We start from the raw sequence: 22,447 nt of genomic DNA on the forward strand, positions 1-22,447 counted from the left end.
CCTGAGGCCAGGTATGCTTTACGGCACTGCCGGGCAATGAAGCAGCCCGTGCTAGGAGCTGGGGACGACCACGGTGAGAACAGAAGGACACGGGGTCGAGAGCCTCGCTTTACGGCATAGCGAGGTGACGGAGTGGCTCCGAGGGGGACGAAGACCTGGGCGGGGAGCTTTTGCGACAGTGGGAGAAAGACACGCCCACCGCAGGCATCTTTACGACGGTGGGGTACTGGAGCCCAAACACTTTCTGCTTTGCGACAGCGGCACCGACGACCCCGCCCTCGCTAGGGGGAGGTGACACCTTGAAGCACTCGCTTTACGGCAAGAGGGGGGTGTCTCCCCTCGGGATACACGCTGTAAAGTAGCGTGAGCCGAGTCTGGAGGACCCAGAGAAGCGGTAGTGAAAGTCTAAGTGAAAGTCTCTGCCCGCCACCCCGCTGACACCGAAGTGTCTTGCGACAGTGCCGCAATCCTTCCACTTTGCCTCACACCTCTCCTGATTGGCTGAGCGAGCCGACTGGCGGGGGTGGGGGAAGCGCGCTGATATTTCAAGTCAAGCCCAGCCTCAACTCCAACTCAACCAAACTATTCCATGTTAAGGCCACAAAGAGTCTAAAGAAGCCCCGACAGGCAGTTTCAAGCGACAGCGCTGACGACCCCAAAAGATCTCCCCTAGAGCCATTAACAAGCCCCCAGCCCAACTCCCCGACGCTCACACTCAAGCTGGAGGACCGTGACGTCACAATCGAGGCTCCTGGCCTGGCCCCCTGACTGGGATTAGCTGGTTTGGATGAGAGTGGTGAGGAAGAAGGGCGGGAACAAATTGCCCAAAGAAAATCTTTGGGTGGGACACAAAGGAAAAGGGCGAGGGGAGGGACCCCCAGCCCGAGTCTCTTTATAGTCTTGATTCCGCCCGCCACAGCTCGGGAGCAGGGGAGAAGTGGACCCGGGACTGAGCCCAAGCATCCCCTCGCTGGCAGCGGTGGAGGCGGGGCCGGGGGCGGGGCTACGTGGAGCCGGGAGGCGGGGCACGATCGCTGAGAGCGGCCCCCCCGTGGGGCCATGGAGAAGGTGGAGTCCCTAGGGGCTGCTAGCGGCCTCAACCGGGATTTCCCCTGGAGGGGCAGCCAGAGGAGTGCCCGCAGTGGTCAGAGGAGTCGAGGCAGACGCTGGGCAGCCCTCCGGAGTAGTCTTGTTTCACGGTTCTGGGCCCCACGTGCACTCAGGGGGCTCCGTAACTCGCAGTACTGGTTCAAGCTGTCCCTCCGGGGGGCAAATGGTCCTTGGTTCCGGGCCTAGTCAGCACCCAGGGGAGGCTGCGACCCACAGCCTTGGGTCTGGCAGGAACCCTGGTGGATTCAACATCCCCGGGCCTCGAACCAGTGTATCCAGGGCTTCCAGCCCCGAGCCTGGGGGGCCTGCAGGGCAAGAGGTTAACAGCCCTGGGTGCAGTCTGCACTCTGGGTCAACTTGCTTGAACCCCCAAAACTCCCAACAGGACCGGCCCCGGAGCATCCTACGAAAGAACAGCTCCAACTTGATGCAGAAATCCCCCAGTGTGGAGAAGTAAGGAGCCCAGCTCTGCGGGCAGCCAGCCCAGAGTCAGGAGGGTTCAGGACACCGGAGGGTCAGAGCCCGAAGGAAAGGGAAAGGAGCAGAGCCTTAAGAACGAAGAGTTAGAGTAGGTGAGGGCAATTGAGTGGGAAGTCCGAGGTTCCAGGCCTTCGGGAGAAGAGCAGGTGCCCTGTAAACCGTGGCTGCACAGGACTGTGATTATCATTAAGTCTGACCCCACTGCACTCCAGCCTGGTCAACACAGCGAGACTCCATCTCAAAAACAAAACAAAAAACAAACAAAAAAAACTGTTTTGAATGACTGGGAAAATGAGGGAGGCCTATCCGGGGGGTCACTAGATGGTCTCCTCCCCCAGCCCCAGAAGGAAGTCTCAGCACTGGGACGAGATGAATATCCTGGCCACCTACCACTCTGCTGACAAGGACTATGGATTTATGATGGTGGATGAGCCTAACACTCCCTACCACAGGTGCTGAGCCCTCAGCCTCAACCCTTCAGTCCAGAGATTCTTCTCTATTTAAAGGAGGGGACAGGTGGAGGAGGCAGAGAGCCTCAGGGACTGGATACTGCCTGACCCCCACCTCCCGGCGCTGCTTCCCCCTCCTCTGCAGGCTGCAGGACAATTTTGAGGACCTCTCTGCCAGTTCCTCCTGCTCAGTGAATCCCAGAGAGGTGAGAGTCCTGCCAGAGATCAGCTGGGGTGTGGGGCCTCTTTCTTCCCTCAGCCCTGAATTCAGGTCTGCAGCGGATCTGCTTTCTGACACCCGCAATGGGAGGTGCTACAATTTCCATCAGGCCTGGATGGGGGCGGGGGTCCGCCAATTTGGCCTCGTTTACCACCTGTCCCCATTGCTATTTTCTTCTGTCGATGCCCCCAACTAGTCTCCTACCACTTCAGGATTGCCATGATGGACAGTATCTGCCCCAGGTTCCGCCAGGACTGTGCTGACAGGAGCTCAGGGCCTGCAGACAACTTTTCCAAGACACATGATGTAGGGTCCAGCCCTACGGGGCTTGGCGGGTGTTCCCCGCCCCCGTATGCGGAGACGAGAGATTGTAATAAATTAAGACACAAGACAAAGAGATAAAGAGAAAGCAGCTGGGCCTGGGTCTTAACGACTACCAAGACGCGGAGACCGGTAGTGGCCCCGAACGGCTGGGCATGCTGATATTTATTGCATACAAGACAAGGGGGCAGGGTAAGGAGGGTGAATCTTCTAAGTGATTGACAAGGTGAACCAAGTCACGTGATCACAGGACAGGGGGCCCTTCCCTTTTAGGTAACCGAAGTAGAGAGAGAAGGCAGCATACGTCAGCATTTTCTTCTATGCACTGATAAGAAAGATCAAAGACTTTAAGACTTTCACTATTTCTTCTACCGCTATCTACTACGAACTTCAAAGAGGAACCAGGAATACGGGAGGAACATGAAAGTGGACAAGGAGCGTGAGCATTGAAGCACAGCACCACAGGGAGGGGTTTAGGCCTGCGGATGACTGCGGGCAGGCCTGGATAATATCCAGCCTTCCACAAGAAGCTGGTGGAGCAGAGGGTTCCTTGACTCCTCCAAGGAAAGGAGACTCCCTTTAGCGATCTGCTAAGTAACGGGTGTCTTCCCAGACACTGGCGTTACGGCTTGACCAAGGAGCCCTCAAGCGGCCCTTATGTGAGCGTGACAGAAGGTTCACCTCTTGTCTTCTAGGTCACTGTTCACAATGTCCCTTCGGCACCTGACCCTATACCTGCCGGTTATTCCTAGGTTATATTAGTAATGCAACAAAAAGTAATATTAAAAGCTAATGATTAATAATGTTTATAATAATGATTGATAATTGTCCATGATCATCTCTATATCTAATTTGTATTATGACTATTCTTATTCTATTTCTTTATTTTATTTTATTTTATTTTTTGAGATGGAGTCTTGCTCTGTCCCCCAGGCTGGAGTGCAGTGGCGCAATCTCGGCTCACTGCAAGCTCTGCTTCCCGGGTTCACGCCATTCTCCTGCCTCAGCCTCCTGAGTAGCTGGGACTACAGGCGCCCGCCACTACGCCTGGCTAATTTTTTGTATTTTTAGTAGAGACGGGGTTTCACCATGGTCTCGATCTCCTGACCTCGTGATCCGCCTGCCTCGGCCTCCCAAAGTGCTGGGATTACAGGCTTGAGCCACCGCGCCCGGCCTCTATTTCTTTATTATACTGAAACAGTTTGTGCCTTCTGTCTCTTGCCTTGGCATCTAGGTAATCTTTCGCCCACAACATGAGATGAGGGTTGTGGACTGAATGGAAACGGGGAGGTGGAGCGAGCCTTTGGCAAGAGTGCAGTGGGAAAGCCAAGCTCTCACCACGGTCACAGACTCCACCGGCTTTGACAAGCGCCGCAAGGCACACTATGACAAAGGGAAGTTGTCTCAAGGCTCAGAAAAACCAGCCCTTGGAGGATAAAGAGGACAAGGATGACAATGGTGGTATTATCAGTATCAGCGGTGGCAGTCAAGGCGTGATGCTGGACCCACAGCCCAGGCCTGTTCAGAGAGGCTGGGCAGGAGAACTAGCCAGCGGAGCCAAAGATGAGCCAGGCCTGGTCACCCAGAGGCACATCCTTGAAGCCCAGGGTTAGCGATGGGGGGGCTCCAGGGACTAGAAGGGGTGGTATTCCAGAGCCCGTTCCTCACTTCTCTACCACAGTCTGTCTTCCTCAGTGGCTATCAGCCCAAGACTCTGCTGCCTGACAGGGAGGTAATGCTAGGAAGTAACCCCAGGGAAGAAAGAGGGCAGCTGGAGGAAGGACCCCACTCAGGATAGTCCCCGGAGATTATTGGCTGTTAAGAAACAGAAAGTCTGATTGGGGGCTGATTTGTTGGCCAGACCCAGTGGCTCACTTCTCTAATCCCAGCACTTTGGGAGGATTGCTTGAGGCCAGGAGTTCAAAACCAGCCTGGGCAACATTGGGAGACCTTGTCTCTACAAAAAAAAAAAGAAAAAGAAAAAAAATTGTTTTTAATTAGCCAGGCGTGGTGGTGTGCACCTGCAGTCCAGGCTACTGGGGAGGCTAAGGTGGGAGGATAGCTTGAGCCCAGGAGTTTGAGGCTGCCGTGAGCAATGCCACATTCCAGCCTGGGTAACATAACAAGATCTTGTCTCAAAAAATAAATAAAAAATAGACAAAAGTCCGAGACAACCATGGGGGGAGGTGGTCACTGAAGTTTTTCTCAAATGGGAAGGGTAAGAGACGTCAGTGAGATGAGGATCTGGGGCCTGAGCTTCTCCCCTCTGGTGAGGGCCCACGACAGACACCTGGGAGGCATGGATACACCAGATGGCCAGAAGACTTGGATTCATTTGGTTGATTCCTCAGATTCCTCCACCTACAGAAATCAGTCCCCCCATCTGTGGCCACTATCATATTGGGGCAGGAGATCAGTCTGCAGCACAAGAAGTATGATAGCAAAGGACTATACCTGAGGTCCTGCTCCCACCCAGAGCTTGTAGAGGACATGGAAGATGAGCATCAGGATGGTAAGAGCCTGGGCAGGCCAGCCTAGGGGGCAGGAGGGCTGGGAACCCACAGCCTGATGGGTACCCCAGCCCTGATCCCTGATTCTAGGCTCCACAAGCTTGACCTAGGTGATTGAGAACCCCGTAAGCACTGAGGTCCATCTACTGGACCACATGGGAGGCCCCTTTAGGGATCACAAGGCCACAGAGAGCTCCCTGATGGTGACAATGACACCATTGCAGCCTGTTGAGGGCACCAGGCCACCATCTCCCTGGAGCTGTCTCTTGGCAAGCTCCCATCTCCCAGCCCTCCAATTCTTTCAGGCCAGTACATCAGCAACAGGTGGAAGGAGAGGCCCTGAACAGCCTCAAGTCCAAGGTCCACATTGGACAGGAGAGGAACGAGGGAGACTCAGAAGCAGTTGGGACCCCCTCCAGCTTGGCATCACCCACTGGCTCCACGCCTCCTCCTTAACTCCTCTCTGCCACGTCACCCCACTCCAGGTATTTCTCTGCCCTCCAAAGACAGTGAGTCTCAAGTGGTGTCCAGCTGGTGGCTGGGGGGCTGAGCTGGCAAAGCCCAAGGAGTTCAGAGAGGGAGAGTGGAAGCAACCCCAACTCCTCAAGCCAGAACAAGCACAGCCGGGCACACTGAGCCTGGGCAGAGGCAAGGGGATGCTTACACTGGCCAGGGAGGTAGAGGAGCTGAGTGGGGAGGTTCTAGGGGATCCAGAGTCACATGGACAAGATCTCATGCCTGCTACGAGAAAGCCATGAACTCAAACTCTTCTCTCCAGATGAAACCCTGGGACTTCGATGGACTCAAGAAAAGGAAAGCAAACAATGGAAAATGGGGCTGGTTGGGGGTGGAGTGGGGGCAACCTTCCCTTCATGACCACCCTATGAATAGAAATAAAGAGCAGAAGAGCAAGAGTCTGGGAGCTGTGAATCGGGTACTCAGGCTGGGCCTGCTCCGTCGTTGAGGAGAGGGGAGGAGGAAGGGGAGTTCACACACAGGAACCATGAATATGACGGCAAAGCGAAGAAAGCTGGGAGCAGTCCAGGGTTCTGGACTCCACAGGAGCCTAGAATCACGAGAAGGCCCAAGCTATAGCAGGATGACAATGACTGATGCAATTAATATAGTGAACCGGCCGGGCACAGTGGCTCACGCCTGTAATCCTAGCACTTTGGGAGGCCGAGGTGGGTGGATCACCTGAGGTCAGGAGTTCGAAACCAGTCTGACCAACAAGGTGAAACCCCCTCTCTACTAAAAATACAAAAAGCCGGGCACGGTGGCAGGAGCCTGTAGTCCCAGCTACTCGGGAGGCTGAGACAGCAGAATCGCTTGAACCCAGGAGGTGGAGGTTGCAGTGAGCCGAGATCGCGCCACTGCACTCCAGCCTGGGCGACGGAGGGAGACTCCGTCTCATAAATAAATAAATAAATTAATTAATTAATTTAGTGAACCATGAATTTACTGCTGTCACCTTCTTCACTTCATACAGCCCTGGAGGAAGGGGTTATCATTCCCATCTTCCAGATGAGAAAACCGAGGAATCAAAGAGCTCATCCAGGGGCACACAACCTCTAAGTGACAGAGCCGGGATTTGAACCTAGATCTGCCAGGCCCCCAAGACTCAACCACGAAGAGAGAAAGAAACAGAGGCTAGAGCCCCAGGAGGAAGGCGCTGGCAGATCATCTCTGAGGGCGGGGCTGTGGCTTCTCTGATCTCAGGCCCCCATCCTCTGCGCAGGCCCCGCCCCTGCCCCTCCCAGCACTGCCTGGAAGTGTGGGGTGAGAGCTCCTCCTAGAACACCGCTTTCCCCTTGGGGAAAGAATTGTGCCCCCCAGGCCCTTCTCCGTGGAGGTCCCTCTCTTCCTTCCCCATCATCTCCCCTTCCTGGGACAGAAAGTGCCTCCACCTGCATCCCCAGGTGCCCGGCCTCCAGGGCCCGCTGGCCCCACAGCAGGCAAGCTGAGATGACGGTCAAGCTGGATTTCGAGGAGTGTCTCAAGGACTCACCCCGTTTCCGGTAAGTGTGAACTGGTCTGGGGGGCTAAGGAGGGGAAAGTCTAACACCCCCAGCACACACACACCTTTCCCCAGGCCAGATCTCCTTCCAGGGAGCAGGCCTCCAAGAGGCAGGAGCGAGCCTGTGGGCCAAAGTGGTACCCCAGCTATGAAAGCAGGGTACTCCAATGCTCTCTGCCCCTGCATGCTCCTTCTGGCCTCTGCAGTTTCCCTCACCCCTAGAGCTGGCATTCCCTCTGGCCTCTCAGTGGGACCCCTGCCCCTCCCCCAGCACCTGCTCTGGGGCGGTTAGCAACTTCCTGCCCTGGCCACATCCACCCTCCTTCTACCCTTCCTGCTCTGGCCTGGGCTGTGGTAGCTCCCAGACTGCAGAGCGGGCAGAGCACAAGTGGGCAGGTGGGGGGCGAGCCTCTCAACTCTGCAGCTTTCTCCTCTGTACCCACCGCCCTGCAACTCCATCCCGCCTGATGAGGCAGACAGACCAGATGAACCCAAGCTCTGTTCCCATGACCCCCTCTTTCCCAGAGCCTCTATTGAGCTGGTGGAAGCCGAAGTGTCAGAATTGGAGACCCGTCTGGAAAAGGTGACCCTGACATGGAGAGGTGACCCAGGAATGGATTAGGTTGAGAGGGGTAGGGCCAGGGAGAAAGCTGGAGACACAGAATGCGTTCCAGGGATTATTGAATACTGTGTAGGGGAGATATTTTGGAGACTGCAGAGAAGCAGACAAGGTGGTTCTGTACCGACAAGAAGCTCAGGATCTTGGAAAACAAGACTTACTTTTGGGCCAGGCGTGGTAGCTCATGCCTGTAATCCCAGCACTTTGGGAGGCCAAGGTAAATGGATCACCTGAGGTCAGGAGTTCTAGACCAGCCTGGCCAACATGGCGAAACCCCGTCTCTACTAAAAATGCAAAAATCAGCCATGCTTGGTGGCGCCCATCTGTAGTTCCAGCTACTCAAGAGGCTGAGGCAGAGGAATCGCTTGAACCTGGGAGGCGGAGGTTGCAGTGAGCCAAGATCACACCACTGCACTCCAGGCTAGGCGACAGAGCGAGACTCTGTCTCAAAAAAAAAAAAAGACTTAATTTTGGACTTCCTTGTTCAGCTCTTGAGCTCCTCCTGCATTGTGCCAGGCGCTGGGCATTCAGGGAGGGCAAGATCATTTCTGCTCCCACGGAGCCCAAAGGCTGACTGGAAGACAAACCAGTGAAACGTTTCAATTCAAGACACTAAGGCGTCACCTGAGCACTCTATCAAACAGCATGTTCACACAAATACACTCAAATGCGCTCTCATTCCCCTTACTTCACTTTACTTTTCTTTGCAACATTTACCTCGGACACATTATGTATTTGTATGCTATATATTAGTTCTCTATTGCTGTGTAACAAATTGTCACAAATTTAGTGGGCAACATTGTTTTATGGGCAACATGGTGACCTCACCTCTACAAATAATAATTTTATTTTTATTTTTATTTATTTGAGATGGAGTCTTGCTCTGTCGCCGAGGCTGCAGTGCAGTGGTGTGATCTTCGCTTACTGGAACTCCACCTCCCAGGTTCAAGCGATTCTCCTACCTCAGCCCCCCAAGTAGCTGGGATTACCAGTGTGCACCACCACACCTGGCTAATTTTTTTTTTTTTTGTATTTTTAGTAAAGACAGGGTCTCACCATGTTGGCTAAGCTGGTCTTGAACTCCTGACCTCAAATGATCTACCTGCCACAGCCTCCCAAAGTGCTCGGATTACAGGCGTGAGCCACCGCACCTGGCCTACAAATAATAATTTTAAGCAATGGACTGGATGGGGTGGCCACAGCTGTGATCCCAGATGCTTGAACTACTGGGCTCAAGTGATCCTCCCTCCTCAACCTCCCCAGTAGCTGTGCTACAGGCACATGCCACCGTGCCTGGCTTTTTTAAATTTAATTTTATTTTTTGTAGAGATAGGGTCTCCCTATGTTACTAGGCTGGTCTGGAACTCCTGGGCTCAAGTAATCCTCCCACCTCAGCCTCCCAAAGTGCTGGAACTACAGGTGTGAGCCACCACACCTGGCCTGAATTTTTTATTTTGAGTAAATTATTGACTCAGGAGACTAGTAAGGAGAGGTGTCATGTACTCATTACCCAGCTTCCCCCAGTGGTGACATCTTATACAACACTAGTACATTATTAAAACCAGGAAATTAATATTGTCACATTACAATTAACAATAAACTCGGCCGGGTGCGGTGGCTCACGCCCGTAATCCCAGCACTTTGGGAGGCCAAGGTGGGCGGATCACGAGGTCAGGAGATCGAGACCATCCTGGCTAACACTGTGAAACCCCGTCTCTACTAAAAATACAAAAAATTGTCTGGGTGTGGTGGCAGGTGCCTGTAGTCCCAGCTACTCGGGAGGCTGAAGCAGGAGAATGGCGTGAAGCCGGGAGGCAGAGCTTGCAGTGAGTGGAGATCGTGCCACTGCACTCCAGCCTGGGCGACAGAGTGAGACTGTCTCAAAAAACGAAAACAAACAAACAAAAAAACCCCAATAAACTCTAGCCAAGCTCAGTGGCTCCCGCCTGTAATCCCAGCACTTTGGTAGGCTGCGGCAGGTGGATCACGAGGTCAGGACTTCGAGAACAGCCTGACCAACATGATGAAACCCCCGTCTCTACTAAAAATACAAAAATTAGCCAGGCGTGGTGTCATGCACCTGTAATCCCAGCTACTCAGGAGGCCGAGGCAGGAGAATTGCTTGAACCCAGGAGGCGGGGGTTGCAGTGAGCGGAGATCACACCACCACACTCCAGCCTGTGGAGGTAGCAATGAGCGGAGATCGTGCCACTGCACTCCGGCCTGGGCGACAGACCGAGACTCTGTCTCTAAATAAATAAATAAACTCTATAGATCCTACTTCGATTTTACATTTTGCATATACTCTTTTTTGGTGTTTTTGTATATAATTCTATGGTACTTTATCACGTGTATGGATTACTTTAACCATCACCACACACCAATGGACATACGGAATTCCTTTACAGTGGTACCCGACACCCTTCCCACACTTCTTTAATCCGTGGTAACCACTGATTTGTTCTCCATCTCTCTACTTTTGTCATTTCCAGAACGTTCCATAAATAGAATCATACACTATGTGACCCTTTGAGATTTGGCTTCCCCCTCCCCCCTCACTCAGAATAATGCTGCTGCCAGGTGTGGTGGCTCATGCCTGTCATCCCAACTACTCAGGAGGTCAAGGTAGGAGGGTTGCTTGAGGACAGAAGCTTGAGACCAGCCTGGGCAACATAGCAAGACCCTTGTCTCTAAATAATGTTTTGTTTTGTTTTTAAATTAGCCAGGCGTGGTGGTGTGCGCCTGTAGTCTCAGCTACTCAGGAAGCTAAGATTGGAGGATCCCTTGAACCCACGAGTTCAAGGCTGCAGTGAGCTATGATCCCACCACTGCACTCCAGCCTGGGCAACAGAGCCCTCAACTCTAAAAATAATCATAATTTTAAAAAAGATTAATGCTCTTGAAGTTTATCCAAGTTGTTGCACATATCAACAGTTTGTTCCTTTTTATTGCTGAGTACTGTTCTATTGAACAGATGTCCCAGTCTGTCACTAGTCCAGTGTTACGAAAGTTTCTTACTCATCTAAGGGGGAGGGGCTGAGATGGTAAGGAAAAAACTAGACACAGAGTCCTCAGATTCACACAGTCATATGTGAACATCCTTGTACCTTGTCACAGACAACCCATGGTGATGTCTGATAAGATTTGATCTTGGTCAGGCCAGGTGCAGTGGCTCATGCCTGTAATCCCAGCACTTCGGGAGGCCGAAGCAGGTGGATCACCTGAAGTCAGGAGTTCGAGACCAGCCTGGTCAACATGGTGAAACCCCGTCTCTACTAAAAATACAAAAAATTAGCCGGGTGTGGTGGTGGGCGCCTGTAATCCCAGCTACTCGGGAGGCTGAGGCAGGAGGATCACTTGAACCTGGGAGGCAGAGGTTGCGGTGAGCCAAGATCGTGCCACTGCACTCCAGCTTGGGCAACAAGAGCGAAACGCAGTCTCAAAAATAGAAAAATAAAAAGAGATGGGGTTTCACTATGTTGGTCAGGCTGATATCCAACTCCTGACCTTAGGTGATCCACCCACCTCAGCCTCCCAAAGTGTTGAGATTACAGGTCTGAGCCACCTTGCCTGGCCTGTCAAGTCTCTTTGTCAGTCAAAAGGGCCAGATAGGGTGGGCCCCAGGAGTACCCCAGCATTTCCTCTTGGCCCTGACCCGTGGTCTGGATGATGGATTAATATTTATGAGGGAACGTGCAGTGAGCACAGAATGGGACAACTCCTAGCAGTAAATACTATAGATTTTATTTATTTATTTATTTTTTGAGACAGAGTCTCGGTCTGTCACCCAGGCTGGAGTGCAGTAGCACCATCTCAGCTCCCTGCAGCCTTGACCTCCCGGATTCAGGCAGTCCTCCTGCCTTAGCCCCTGAGGTAACTGGGATTACAGGCATGTGGTGCCATCTCGGCTCACTACAGCCTCAGTCTCCCAGGTTCAAGCAGTCCTCCTGCCTTAGCCTCCCAAGTAGCTGAGATTACAGGCATGTGCCACCACGCCTGGCTAATTTTTGAATTTTTTTTTTTTTTTTTTGAGACGGAGTCTCGCTCTGTCGCCCAGGCTGGAGTGCAGTGGCGCAATCTCGGCTCACTGCAAGCTCCGCCTCCCGGGTTCACGCCATTCTCCTGCCTCAGCCTCTCCGAGTAGCTGGGACTACAGGCGCCCGCCACCACGCCCGGCTAATTTTTTGTATTTTTAGTAGAGATGGGATTTCACCGTGGTCTTGATCTCCTGACCTCGTGATCCGCCCGCCTCGGCCTCCCAAAGTGCTGGGATTACAAGCGTGAGCCACCGCGCTCGGCCTAATTTTTGAATTTTTAGTAGAGATGGGGTTTCACCATGTTGCCCAGGCTGGTCTTGAATTCCTGAGCTCAAGCGACTGGCCCGCCTTGGCCTCCCAAAGGGCTGGGATTACAGGTGTGAGCCACCGCGCCTGGCCAATACTGTAGAATTTAATAGCAACCAGGTAGAGCATCCAGACCATGCAGGAGGCTGGAATCTCCACGGAGCTCTGGATTTAAGCAAGTAGGCAGGGCAGAAAGATATATGTGCAGGTGGACAGAGAAAGATGTTTTGGAGGTAAGGCTGACAGAGGTGTTGGCGACAGGCTGAGAGGAACGGGCAGGAATTTGGTTTCAGGCCCAAGGCAGTGGGAGCAAAGACGCAGTGATGAGAACACAAGCAGGTGTGTGTTAGATACAGGGAGAGCTGGATGAGCCTGGAGGGCAGTGAAGCCGGGCAGGAATGGGGGAGCGCCGCCCTGGGCAAGGGGAGAGGAAGTGGGGCAGGTGTGGGGGCATCACCGGGTGTGAGGATGACGGCACAGCTCCCTGTTACCCTCCTTCTTTCCCAGCTCCTGAAACTGGGCACTGGTCTCCTGGAAAGTGGGCGCCATTACCTTGCTGCCAGCCGCAGCTTCGTTGTCGGCATTTGTGACCTGGCCCGCCTGGGTCCACCAGAGCCCATGATGGCGGTATGCGGAGGGTCTGCATCTGGGTGGGAAGGGGTCTGGGACGAGGAGGTGATGCTGCGGAAGAGGAGGGCTGGCCTGGGGTCTGCAGGTTCCAGGCCAGAGCAGGGCTGGGCTGCTGTCCGTGATAGCCATAGCAGGCTGGGTCTCGAGTCAGGAGGGTGCTGCCACCCCATGCCTGGTACTCTTTCTGTGCCTCTTCTTGCCTAGGAGTGTCTGGAAAAATTCACCGTGAGCCTGAATCACAAGCTGGACAGCCATGCGGTAAGTAGGGGAAGGTAGGGATTGTGGGAATGGTGGCCAGGTCGCCTGTGGTCCTGACCCCAGTCTACCAACCTCTCCTTCCCTCAGGAGCTTCTAGATGCCACCCAACACATACTGCAGCAGCAGATCCAGACCCTGGTCAAGGAGTGAGATGGGGCCGGGTGCAGTGGCTCACACCTGTAATCCCAACACTTTGGGAGGCCAAGGCAGGAGGATTGCTTGAGCCCAGGAGTTCGACACCAACCTAGCCAACATGGCGAAACTGTCTCCACAAAAAATACAAAAATTAGGCCGGGCGTGGTGGCTCATGCCTATGATCCCGGCATTTTGGGAGGCCAAGGCGGGTGGATCACCTGAGGTCGGGAGTTTGAGACCAGCCTGTCTAACATGGCAAAACCCCGGCTCTACTAAAAAATAGGAAAAAAAAAATTAGCCAGGCATGGTGGCAGGTGCCTGTAATCCCAGCTACTCAGGAGGCCGAGGCAGGAGAATCATTTGAACCAGGAGGTGGGGGTTGCAGTGAGCCAAGATCACGCTACTGCACTTCAGCTTGGGCAACAGAGTGAGACTCTGTCTAAAAAAAAAAAAAAAAAAAAAATAGCCAGGCGTGGTGGCACATGTCTGTTGTCTCAGCTTCTTGGGAGGCTGAGGCAGGAGAATTCCTTGAGCCTGGAGGTCAAGGCTGCGGTGAGCCATGATTGTGCCACTGTACTCCAGTCTGGGTAACACAGCAAGACCCGGTCTCAAAAACAACAACAACAAAAAATTTTTTAAAAGGGGGAGTGAGATGCGAGGGAAGGGGGCCTTATTTCTCGGAAACCAGCCCTGCCATCCTCTTCCCATGACGACAGGAGCCTCCCCAGTGACAGAGTTGTGAGATTGGGGGTTTCTGGTGTCCTGACTTCCGTCCCAGGGATCTCCTTGGGTTTCCCACGTTGCAGAGACTAACTGAAAGGACATGAGGGCTTTATCCTGGGAATGCTCTGCTGGGGCAGGTGGGTGTTAGCTGCGATTCTGTGTTATCTTCCTATCCTTAGAGGTCTGCGGGGTTTCCGAGAGGCTCGCCGGGATTTCTGGCGGGGGGCTGAGAGCCTGGAGGCTGCCCTGACCCACAACGCAGAGGTTCCCAGGCGCCGGGCCCAGGAGGCAGAAGAGGCAGGAGCTGCTTTGAGGACGGCTCGAGCTGGGTACCGGGGACGGGCACTGGATTATGCCCTGCAGGTGCCTGCCCCAATCTGTCTTCCTGGGGTACCAGAGCCTCAGGTGTCACCTCGAGGCTGGGGGGTACCCAGTGTGCAGTGGGAAGGGGTGCTGTGTTTTCAAGACTGACCTGGGGTTTTTTACATCCTCAGATCAACGTGATTGAGGACAAGAGGAAGTTTGACATCATGGATTTTGTGAGTTGTGGCGGGGGTGAGGGCAGGGTGGAGAGGAGCCTGCTGCCAGCACAAGGGAAGGGGGAAAGGGGTTCTTCCTCAGCCCGCCCACTACCCGCCTTGTCCCCCAGGTGCTGCGTTTGGTGGAGGCCCAGGCTACCCATTTCCAGCAAGGCCATGAGGAGCTGAGCCGGCTGTCCCAGTATCGAAAGGAGCTGGGCACGCAGGTGGGGCCCCAGGGCACAGCAGGTGGTGGAGGGAGGTTAGGGACTCCTAACTGGGGGGCCTTGGACATCTGAGATGCCCTTCCTGTGCCCAGTTGCACCAGCTGGTCTTGAATTCAGCACGAGAGAAGAGGGACATGGAGCAGAGACACGTGCTGCTGAAACAGAAGGTGAGGGGCCAGGTGCGGTGGCCCACGACCGTCATCCCAACATGTTGGGAGGCTGAGGTGGGAAGACTGCTTGAGGCCTGGAGTTCAAGATTAGCCTAGGCATTGTAGTGAAACTCCATCTCTACAGAAAATTTTAAAATTAGCTGGTGTGGTGGCATGCACCTGTAGTTCTAGCTACTCAGGAGGCTGAGGTGGGAGGATTGCTTGAGCCCAGGAGTTCAAGACTGCAGTGAACTATGATCACACGACTGCACTTAAGCCTGGGTGAAAGAACAAGACCCTGTCTCTAAAAATAAATTTTAAAAAATATTTCAAAAAGCAGAAAGTGAGGGCTAGGGCTGTGGGCAGGAGGCAGATGCCCATGGCCTTGGTCTCTGCCCATCTCAGTTGCCCTTTGATCCTCTTATGCCTGCAGGAGCTGGGTGGTGAGGAGCCAGAACCAAGCTTAAGAGAGGGGCCTGGTGGCCTGGTGATGGAAGGACATCTCTTCAAACGGGCCAGCAACGCATTTAAGACCTGGAGTAGGTGAGGAGAGGACACCCCCAATCAGCCCGCCCCACCCAATGATGTATTTTCGGGTGGTAATAGCACGCTAAGCACTGCAAGGAAAAACAGATGAACCCCCCTGCCTCAGTAGAGTTTACATTCCATCAGCAAAGACAGACGATAAACCTAGTAAGTAAATTACGTGCTATGTTAGAAGGTGATAGTGCTATGGGACAGAGAGAATAAAGCAAGGGATGTGGGGAGCTGGGTAGGGGTTACAGTTCTAAATAGTTGGGCAGTGTGGGCTTCATGAGAAGGTAACTTTTGAATAAAGACTTGAAGGATATCTGGGGGAAGAAAGTTCTAGACAGAAGGAAGAGCCAGTGCCAAGGCCCTGAGATAGCTGGGGAGTTGGAAGAGCAGGGTGGCGGCCCTGGGTCTGGACAGAGTGAGGGAGCAGGATGTGTAGGAGATGAAATTTGAGCTAATGGGGGCATGAGTCATTCTAGGGCCCTATAGATTTTTGTAGGGATTTGGGGTCTACTCTGAGGGCAATTGGGAGCTGCTATAGAGTTTGGAACAGGATGGTGGCATGCTGTGACTTGACTCCTTCCCCTTCTAGGGCCACTGCTAGCCCACATGGGATCTCTGTGCAAATTAGAAAATGGAGCCACTTCCCCAAGATACCTTTTTTCTTTTTCTTTTCTTTCTTTTTTTTTTTCTTTTTTTCTGTTTTTTGAGATGGGGTGTCACTCTGTTGCCCAGCCTGGAGTGCAGTGGCGCAGTCTCGGCTCACTGCAACCTCTGTCCCCTGAGTTCAAGTGATCCTCCCTCCTCAGCGTCCTAAATAGCTGGGACCACAGGCGGGTGCCACCACGCTCGGCTAATTTTTGTATTTTTGGTAGAGACAGGGTTTCACCATGTTACCCAGGCTGGTCGCAAACTCCTGACATCAAGCAATCCGCCTGCCTCGGCCTCCCAAATTGCTGGGATTACAAGCGTGAGCCACTGTACCTGGCCCCCAAGATTCTTTCTTTCCTTTTTTTCTTTTTCTTTTTTTTTTTCTTTTTTGATGGAGCCTCGCTCTGTTGCGCAGGCTGCAGCGCAGTGGTGCGATCTCGGCTCACTGCAACCTCAGCTTCCTGGGTTCAAGCGATTCTCCTGCGTCAGCCTCCCAAGTAGGTGGGATTATAGGCGCCCGCCACCACGCCTGGCTAATTTTTGTATTTTTAGTAGAGACGGAGTTTCACCATACTGGTCAGGGTGGTCTCAAACTCCTGACCTCGGGTGATCCACCGCCCCCATCGGCCTCCCAAAGTGCTGGGATTACAGGTGTGAGCCCAGCCTAAATAGTATTTTTTAAATTGTAGCAATAGACATTTTATTAGGAAAAGAATTTTACTGCCATCTGCTGGAAGGTTGTCTTCATAACTATATAAAGTCTGGGTTGTCCAAGATAGGAACAGCATCCTTTAGATGTTCCAATCTGCACAACTGTCCACCCTTCTCTGGAATGTCTCGTGGAACAGACAGCCCAGGTGTCTCTCCTCTCAGTAAGATCCTCATGGGCAAAGAGCACAGCCTCTCTTCCTGCCCATGTCTGTAATGATTTCCTTCTCTTACAGACGCTGGTTCACCATTCAGAGCAACCAACTGGTTTACCAGAAGAAGTACAAGGTGAGTGAGCCTGGGTCTTGGATGCCTGGGCCCCAGGGAGACTCAGCTCTTGCCCGCAGCTGGACATCTGGCCCCTTATCACCTTATGCTGCCAGGACCCTGTGACTGTGGTGGTGGACGACCTTCGTCTCTGCACAGTTAAACTCTGCCCTGACTCAGAAAGGCGGTTCTGCTTTGAGGTGGTGTCCACCAGCAAGTGAGTGCAATCCCCAGGGGTGATACTCTAATATATCTAAACAGCTGCCAATCTGAAAGGCAGGGCCCACCACAGTGGAGGCCCCCCATGCAGCTCCAGACCTTAATTTAATTCTTTGGCGGCTGGATTGGGGGGCAGTTGTGGAAGAGGGTACAGGGTGATGGGGGATATTTAGGAGAATATTACCAACTGGTACAGAAGTCTTTCAATGCAACTGGAACTGGTTGAATACTGGCTGAACGTCAGTCTGCCCATCCTGCCACTTTGGTTCCCAGGCCTCAGACCCCTCTGCCATCTCCCTCACCCTCCTACCTAGGTCCTGCCTCCTCCAGGCTGACTCAGAGCGCCTCCTGGAGCTGTGGGTCAGTGCTGTGCAGAGCAGCATCGCTTCTGCCTTCAGTCAGGCTCGCCTTGATGACAGCCCCCGGGGTCCAGGCCAGGTACCTTAACCTGGGGTTGCAGAGCCAGGCTGCCCGTGGAGATGGAGCACCCTTTACCCTAGGCCCCTTGGCCACCCTTTCTTCTCCTGTCTCCCCCAGGGCTCGGGACACCTGGCCATAGGCTCTGCTGCCACCCTGGGTTGTGGTGGAATGGCCAGGGGAAGGGAGCCTGGGGGAGTCGGGCACGTGGTGGCCCAGGTCCAGAGTGTGGATGGCAATGCCCAGTGCTGCGACTGCCGGGAGCCAGCCCCGGAGTGGGCCAGCATCAACCTTGGTGTCACCCTCTGCATTCAGTGTTCCGGCATCCACAGGTTACTCCATGAGGCCCATGGGGGAGCCCCACTCCTTCGGCTGCAGTGCGGCTCCAATAGAGAGCTCATCACACCGGTCCCTCTTCCTTCCCTGTCCTGGCTTCCTCTCTTAGCTTCTGGCTTTGTCACTGGGTACCAGGCCTGGGCCCAAGCCTATGGGGTGCCAGTTGGACCCAGGTGGGGCCTAGCCCCTCTGTGTCCTAGTCTGGCCAGAATTGGGGGATACCCAGAATTTGTTGGCTTGGTTGGAAGAAGTGTGGGGTCAAGGCTGCTGAGGGTTGGGGAGCCAATGAAGACTAGGCAGAGAAACAGTCATGAGGCCTTAGCAAGTGTCTAAGGCCCTCGCCCCCCACCTCAGTGTGGTGGAAGGGAGGTGACATGGGAGAGATTGTCCAGGCCAAAGTGTCATTAGAGAAGGGAGGTGGCTGGAGTGATGAGGGCCTTGAAATGAAACCTAAGGAAGAAGGAATGGTGACGAGGCAGGGTCCTGCCAGGGCCGGGTCAAGGCTACATGTTGGCTACATGGCCACAGCTGCCCTGCCTCCTGGGCCAGCACCTCTGCATGGGCCCCCATGCCAGCCTTGCCTCCCAGTGTCTTCAGGAGCAGCAGCAGCTCCCCAGGCCGCTGCCCCCCTGCACAGGGCCTGACCCTCCCCTCTGGCCCTCCAGGAGCCTTGGTGTTCACTTCTCCAAAGTCCGGTCTCTGACCCTCGACTCATGGGAGCCAGAACTAGTGAAGGTAACTTGGGGTATTGTGAAGATTGGGGGCAAGAACTTGGGGTGGGGCAAGGACTTGGGGGTGCAGGGGCGTGATCCCTGAGAAGTCACTCACCCCCACCTTCCCTGACTCTGCCTCTGCCTCTGCCTGGGCCTCCCGAAGCTCATGTGTGAGCTGGGAAATGTCGTCATCAACCAGATCTATGAGGCCCGCGTGGAGGCCATGGCAGTGAAGAAACCAGGGCCCAGCTGCTCCCGGTGAGCTTGGGGTTTAGCCTCCCAGAGGAATGGGGGACCCCTGGAGCAAGAAGAGGGAAGACTGCCTGCTTCTCCCCTCCCACAGGCAGGAGAAGGAGGCCTGGATTCATGCTAAATACGTGGAGAAGAAGTTCCTGACCAAGCTGCCTGAGATTCGAGGGCGAAGAGGTGGCCGGGGGCCCCCAAGGGGGCAGCCTCCTGTGCCCCCAAAGCCTTCCATCAGGCCCCGGCCAGGGAGCTTGAGATCCAAGCCAGGTATAGGGTTGGTTGGGCATTCATTGAGCACCTGCTGTGTGCTTGGCAGTGTGCCAGGTACTGCGGGGAGGCACAGAGTGTGAAGCCCAGGCCTTCCCCTGGAGAATGTCGGAGGAACTGGACTGCCGTTGCAGGGGTTACGGTGGAGTGTGACATTAAGAATGGGAAGGAATGTGGGGCTGGGCGTGGGCGGGGAGGGTAAGGGGTGCCAGCAGCAAGAGAAAAGGAGAGAGAATGGGGTGGGTTTGGCTGGAGCGGCAGGGGTTGAGAGCTGAGGCCGAGTGTCAGGCAGTCAGCTCACCCGTGTCATCCCGCAGTCGGGGTGGTTGGACCGGATGAGGTGATGATGCCATCTCTCCCCCACACCCTAGGGACTCGTACACATGCATACTCATACACATACCCACGCCTGCATCACTCTATTCCCTCCACAGTCCCAAGCTCCCCATCATTTAGAAGAGACCTGTCCCATTATAGCATTGGGGCACTGTGCTGAGGGTTTTCTTCCCAGACTCGGAGCTGCTTCCCCCTAACAGAACCAAATCCCCTGAACAGAGCCTCCCTCTGAGGACCTGCGAAGCCTGCACCCTGGGGCCCTGCTATTTCGAGCGTCTGGGCATCCTCCATCTCTTCCCACCATGGCCGATGCCCTTGCCCATGGAGCTGATGTCAACTGGGTCAATGGGGGCCAAGATAATGCCACACCACTGATCCAGGCCACAGCTGCTGTAAGAGCCCTGCCGACCTCCCCACCGCACCCTAGGGCTCAGACACCTACTCCTGACTCTGGGCCCTGTCCTTACCTCCTCTTCCCACCACCTGTTCCCTAGGGCCTCCACCCATAGGGAGAGATAAGCAATAGAGACTGGTTGCTAAATGTGTGATTTGAAGGCAGAGAACCTGTTTGAACCCAGGCTCTCATCTCTTACAGGAGACTTTTTTTTTTTTTTTTTTTTTTTCTGAGATGGAGGCTCACTCTGTCCCCCAGGCTGGAGTGCAATGGCAGGATCTGGGCTCACTGCAAGCTCCGCCTCCCAGGCTCACGCCATTCTCCTGCTTCAGCCTCCCGAGTAGCTGGGACTACAGGCGCCCGCCAGCATGCCCGGCTAATTTTTAGTATTTTCAGTAGAGAAGGGGTTTCACCGTGTTAGCCAGGATGGTCTCGATCTCCTGACCTCGTGATCCACCCGCCTCGGCCTCCCAAAGTGCTGGGATTACTGGCGTAAGCCACCGCGCCCGGCCTACAGGAGACTTTTAACAAGTTATTAACCTCTCAGCCTCATCTGTAAAATAGTAACATACCTCATAAGCTTGTACTATGGATTTATATATGAATACATGCAAAGAGCTAGAGCCAAGCCTGACAGCTGCAACCCCTTCTACACTCCTGATTTAACACACTCCACCCTCCCATTCTCTGAACTGGCGCCACCCTAAGACATCTTGAAATCCACCACTAGGGATGCCACCCTCAACCCCCCTTCTCGACTTCTCCATGCAGAATTCTCTTCTGGCCTGTGAGTTTCTCCTCCAGAACGGGGCGAACGTGAACCAAGCGGACAGTGCGGGCCGGGGCCCGCTGCACCACGCAACCATTCTTGGCCACACAGGGTAGGGATGATGGCCACGGGGAGGAAGGCTGGGAGGAGTTGGGCGGCCGGCTGACCCTGACTCTTCTCTCCAGGCTCGCCTGCCTGTTCCTGAAACGGGGGGCCGATCTGGGGGCTCGAGACTCTGAGGGCAGGGACCCTCTGACCATCGCCATGGAAACAGCCAACGCTGACATCGTCACCCTGTAAGAATGCCTGAAGGGGCGGGACTGGCGCTGGGACTCCCCCCACCCCCGCCCGCCCGGGCGGGGCTGACGCCGAAAACAGGAGCCTGCCCGGTGGGGCCTCGGGAAGGGCTGGGCCAGCGCCGGCCCCAGGCTCGAGAAAGGCTGCGCCAAGTGTGCATTGGGACGTGGAGTAGAAGGCAGGCGGGAGGGCGGGCAGGGTGCGAGGATGCTTGACCCATCCTGGGAGGTGTTATTTGCCCATCAACATTGCTGTCAGGCATCTTTTTAGCACTAGACGTGACCCCGGGGTTGGGGGCAGATGAACGGAAAGCAACCCAGCTCAAAGGATGGGAAGTTGTGGGGGAGGTGAGGGTAGTGTCTTTTTTTTTTTTTTTGAGACGGAGTCTCACTCTGTCGCCCAGGCTAGAGTGCAGTGGCGCGATCTCGGCTCACTGCAACCCCCGCCTCCCGAGTTCAGACGATTCTCCCGTCTCAGCCTCTCCCGAGTAGCTGGGACTACACAGGCGTGCGCCACGACGCCCGGCGAATTTTTTGTATTTTTAGTAGAGACGGGGTTTCACCATGTTGGCCAGGACGGTCTCGATCTCCTGACCTCGTGATCCGCCTGCCTCGGCCTCCCAAAGTGTTGGGATTATAGGCGTGAGCCACCGCGCCCGGCCAAAGATAGTGTCGTTCACTTCTTAATTCCCTCCCCTTCAGGCTACGACTGGCAAAGATGAGGGAGGCCGAAGCGGCCCAGGGGCAGGCAGGTAAAGAATACATCCACCCCACCCCCCAGGCCCAACACCTGAACTCTGGGCTTCTGGTCCACGGTGACCTCTCTCCGTAGTGCCCAACTGCATTCATTCCGTTAACGAATGCGTATTGGGTGCATGCGACGTGCCAGGCCCTGGCAAGGCATAGGGGCTGGCGCGGTGCCCGCGGTGCGCACGTTCCCACCCAGGCTTGGAGCGCGAGATCCCCAGGTGGACCCCAACCGCTGGATCCTGCCCTTCTGCAGTGGGGCCAGCCGCCTCCCGGCCTTTCCTCCCTCCCCCAGGGGATGAGACGTATCTTGACATCTTCCGCGACTTCTCCCTCATGGCGTCAGACGACCCGGAGAAGCTGAGCCGGCGCAGTCATGACCTCCACACGCTGTGACCCTAGGCCCTCGGGGCCCGCGCCTCCCTCCTTTCCCTGCCACCGGGCCCTCGGCCATTAAAGCCTCCGTGCTTCGCTCTTCCCTTCTGGTTCACTTCTTGGGCGCCACCTTCGGGCCCGTAGGGTGTTGGGCGCTGCGGCTCCCGAGGTGCGGGGAGCGGCTGGGGGTTTGCGAGCTCGAGTCCAGCAAGGGGCGACTCCGGGGAGCGAGGCGGCAGCTTCGGCCGGGGCCTGAGCGCCGGGCGCTGCGGGGCGGGGGCTCTCGGGTTGGGGCGACGTGGCCAGCCCAGTCCTGCCGAGGGGTGGGGCGTGCCCTGGGGCTCGCTGGCCCCGCGCCGCCGGGGAGAGAGCGCGCCCGGGCCACCCCGGCCGGAAGGCATCCCCGGAATGCGGCGGCTCAGCACCCGCCCCCTCGGGAATTCCCCGGGGGAGCCGCTGGGAG

At 55.1% G+C, this 22,447-nt stretch overlaps 1 protein-coding gene across 8 annotated transcripts; it reads left to right on the plus strand.

Annotated features, from left to right (window-relative positions):
• Positions 1 to 56: 56 nt before the first annotated feature.
• Positions 57 to 22,087, plus strand: ACAP1 (ArfGAP with coiled-coil, ankyrin repeat and PH domains 1). 8 transcript variants are annotated; one of them, XM_058431064.1, is made up of 30 exons: positions 57 to 796; positions 1,496 to 1,682; positions 1,929 to 2,042; positions 2,185 to 2,245; positions 2,854 to 3,019; positions 3,815 to 4,188; positions 4,932 to 5,092; positions 5,396 to 5,575; positions 6,580 to 7,108; positions 7,633 to 7,690; positions 12,577 to 12,696; positions 12,904 to 12,957; positions 13,045 to 13,103; positions 13,995 to 14,178; positions 14,310 to 14,354; positions 14,465 to 14,560; positions 14,653 to 14,727; positions 15,143 to 15,252; positions 16,839 to 16,890; positions 16,986 to 17,086; positions 17,403 to 17,526; positions 17,626 to 17,837; positions 18,507 to 18,576; positions 18,718 to 18,812; positions 18,898 to 19,067; positions 19,623 to 19,795; positions 20,569 to 20,678; positions 20,752 to 20,862; positions 21,565 to 21,614; positions 21,905 to 22,087. In XM_058431064.1, exons 9-30 carry the CDS (start codon positions 7,056 to 7,058, stop codon positions 22,003 to 22,005), a joined length of 2,223 nt encoding a protein of 740 aa, XP_058287047.1. In that variant the 5' UTR covers positions 57 to 796; positions 1,496 to 1,682; positions 1,929 to 2,042; positions 2,185 to 2,245; positions 2,854 to 3,019; positions 3,815 to 4,188; positions 4,932 to 5,092; positions 5,396 to 5,575; positions 6,580 to 7,055; the 3' UTR covers positions 22,006 to 22,087. The 8 variants fall into 8 exon arrangements, with proteins under 8 accessions (XP_058287047.1, XP_058287049.1, XP_031994325.1 ...); XM_058431066.1 differs by having other exon boundaries at positions 1,496 to 1,563; XM_032138434.2 differs by lacking the exon at positions 57 to 796 and having other exon boundaries at positions 1,130 to 1,682; positions 6,580 to 6,869; positions 7,010 to 7,108.
• The last annotated feature ends 360 nt before the right edge of the window (positions 22,088 to 22,447 follow it).

This window comes from Hylobates moloch, unplaced genomic scaffold (assembly GCF_009828535.3).
Source record: "Hylobates moloch isolate HMO894 unplaced genomic scaffold, HMol_V3 SCAFFOLD_19, whole genome shotgun sequence".
Taxonomy (NCBI): domain Eukaryota; kingdom Metazoa; phylum Chordata; class Mammalia; order Primates; family Hylobatidae; genus Hylobates; species Hylobates moloch.

Excerpts from the sequence above, each read along its gene's own strand:
- ACAP1 (XM_058431064.1), top strand. The coding sequence starts at position 7,056 with ATGACGGTCAAGCTGGATTTCGAGGAGTGTCTCAAGGACTCACCCCGT. Across the intron at positions 14,728-15,142 it reads ACGTGCTGCTGAAACAGAAG|GAGCTGGGTGGTGAGGAGCC; the intron begins GTGAGGGGCCAG and ends TTATGCCTGCAG. Across the intron at positions 19,068-19,622 it reads GAGCTTGAGATCCAAGCCAG|AGCCTCCCTCTGAGGACCTG; the intron begins GTATAGGGTTGG and ends TCCCCTGAACAG.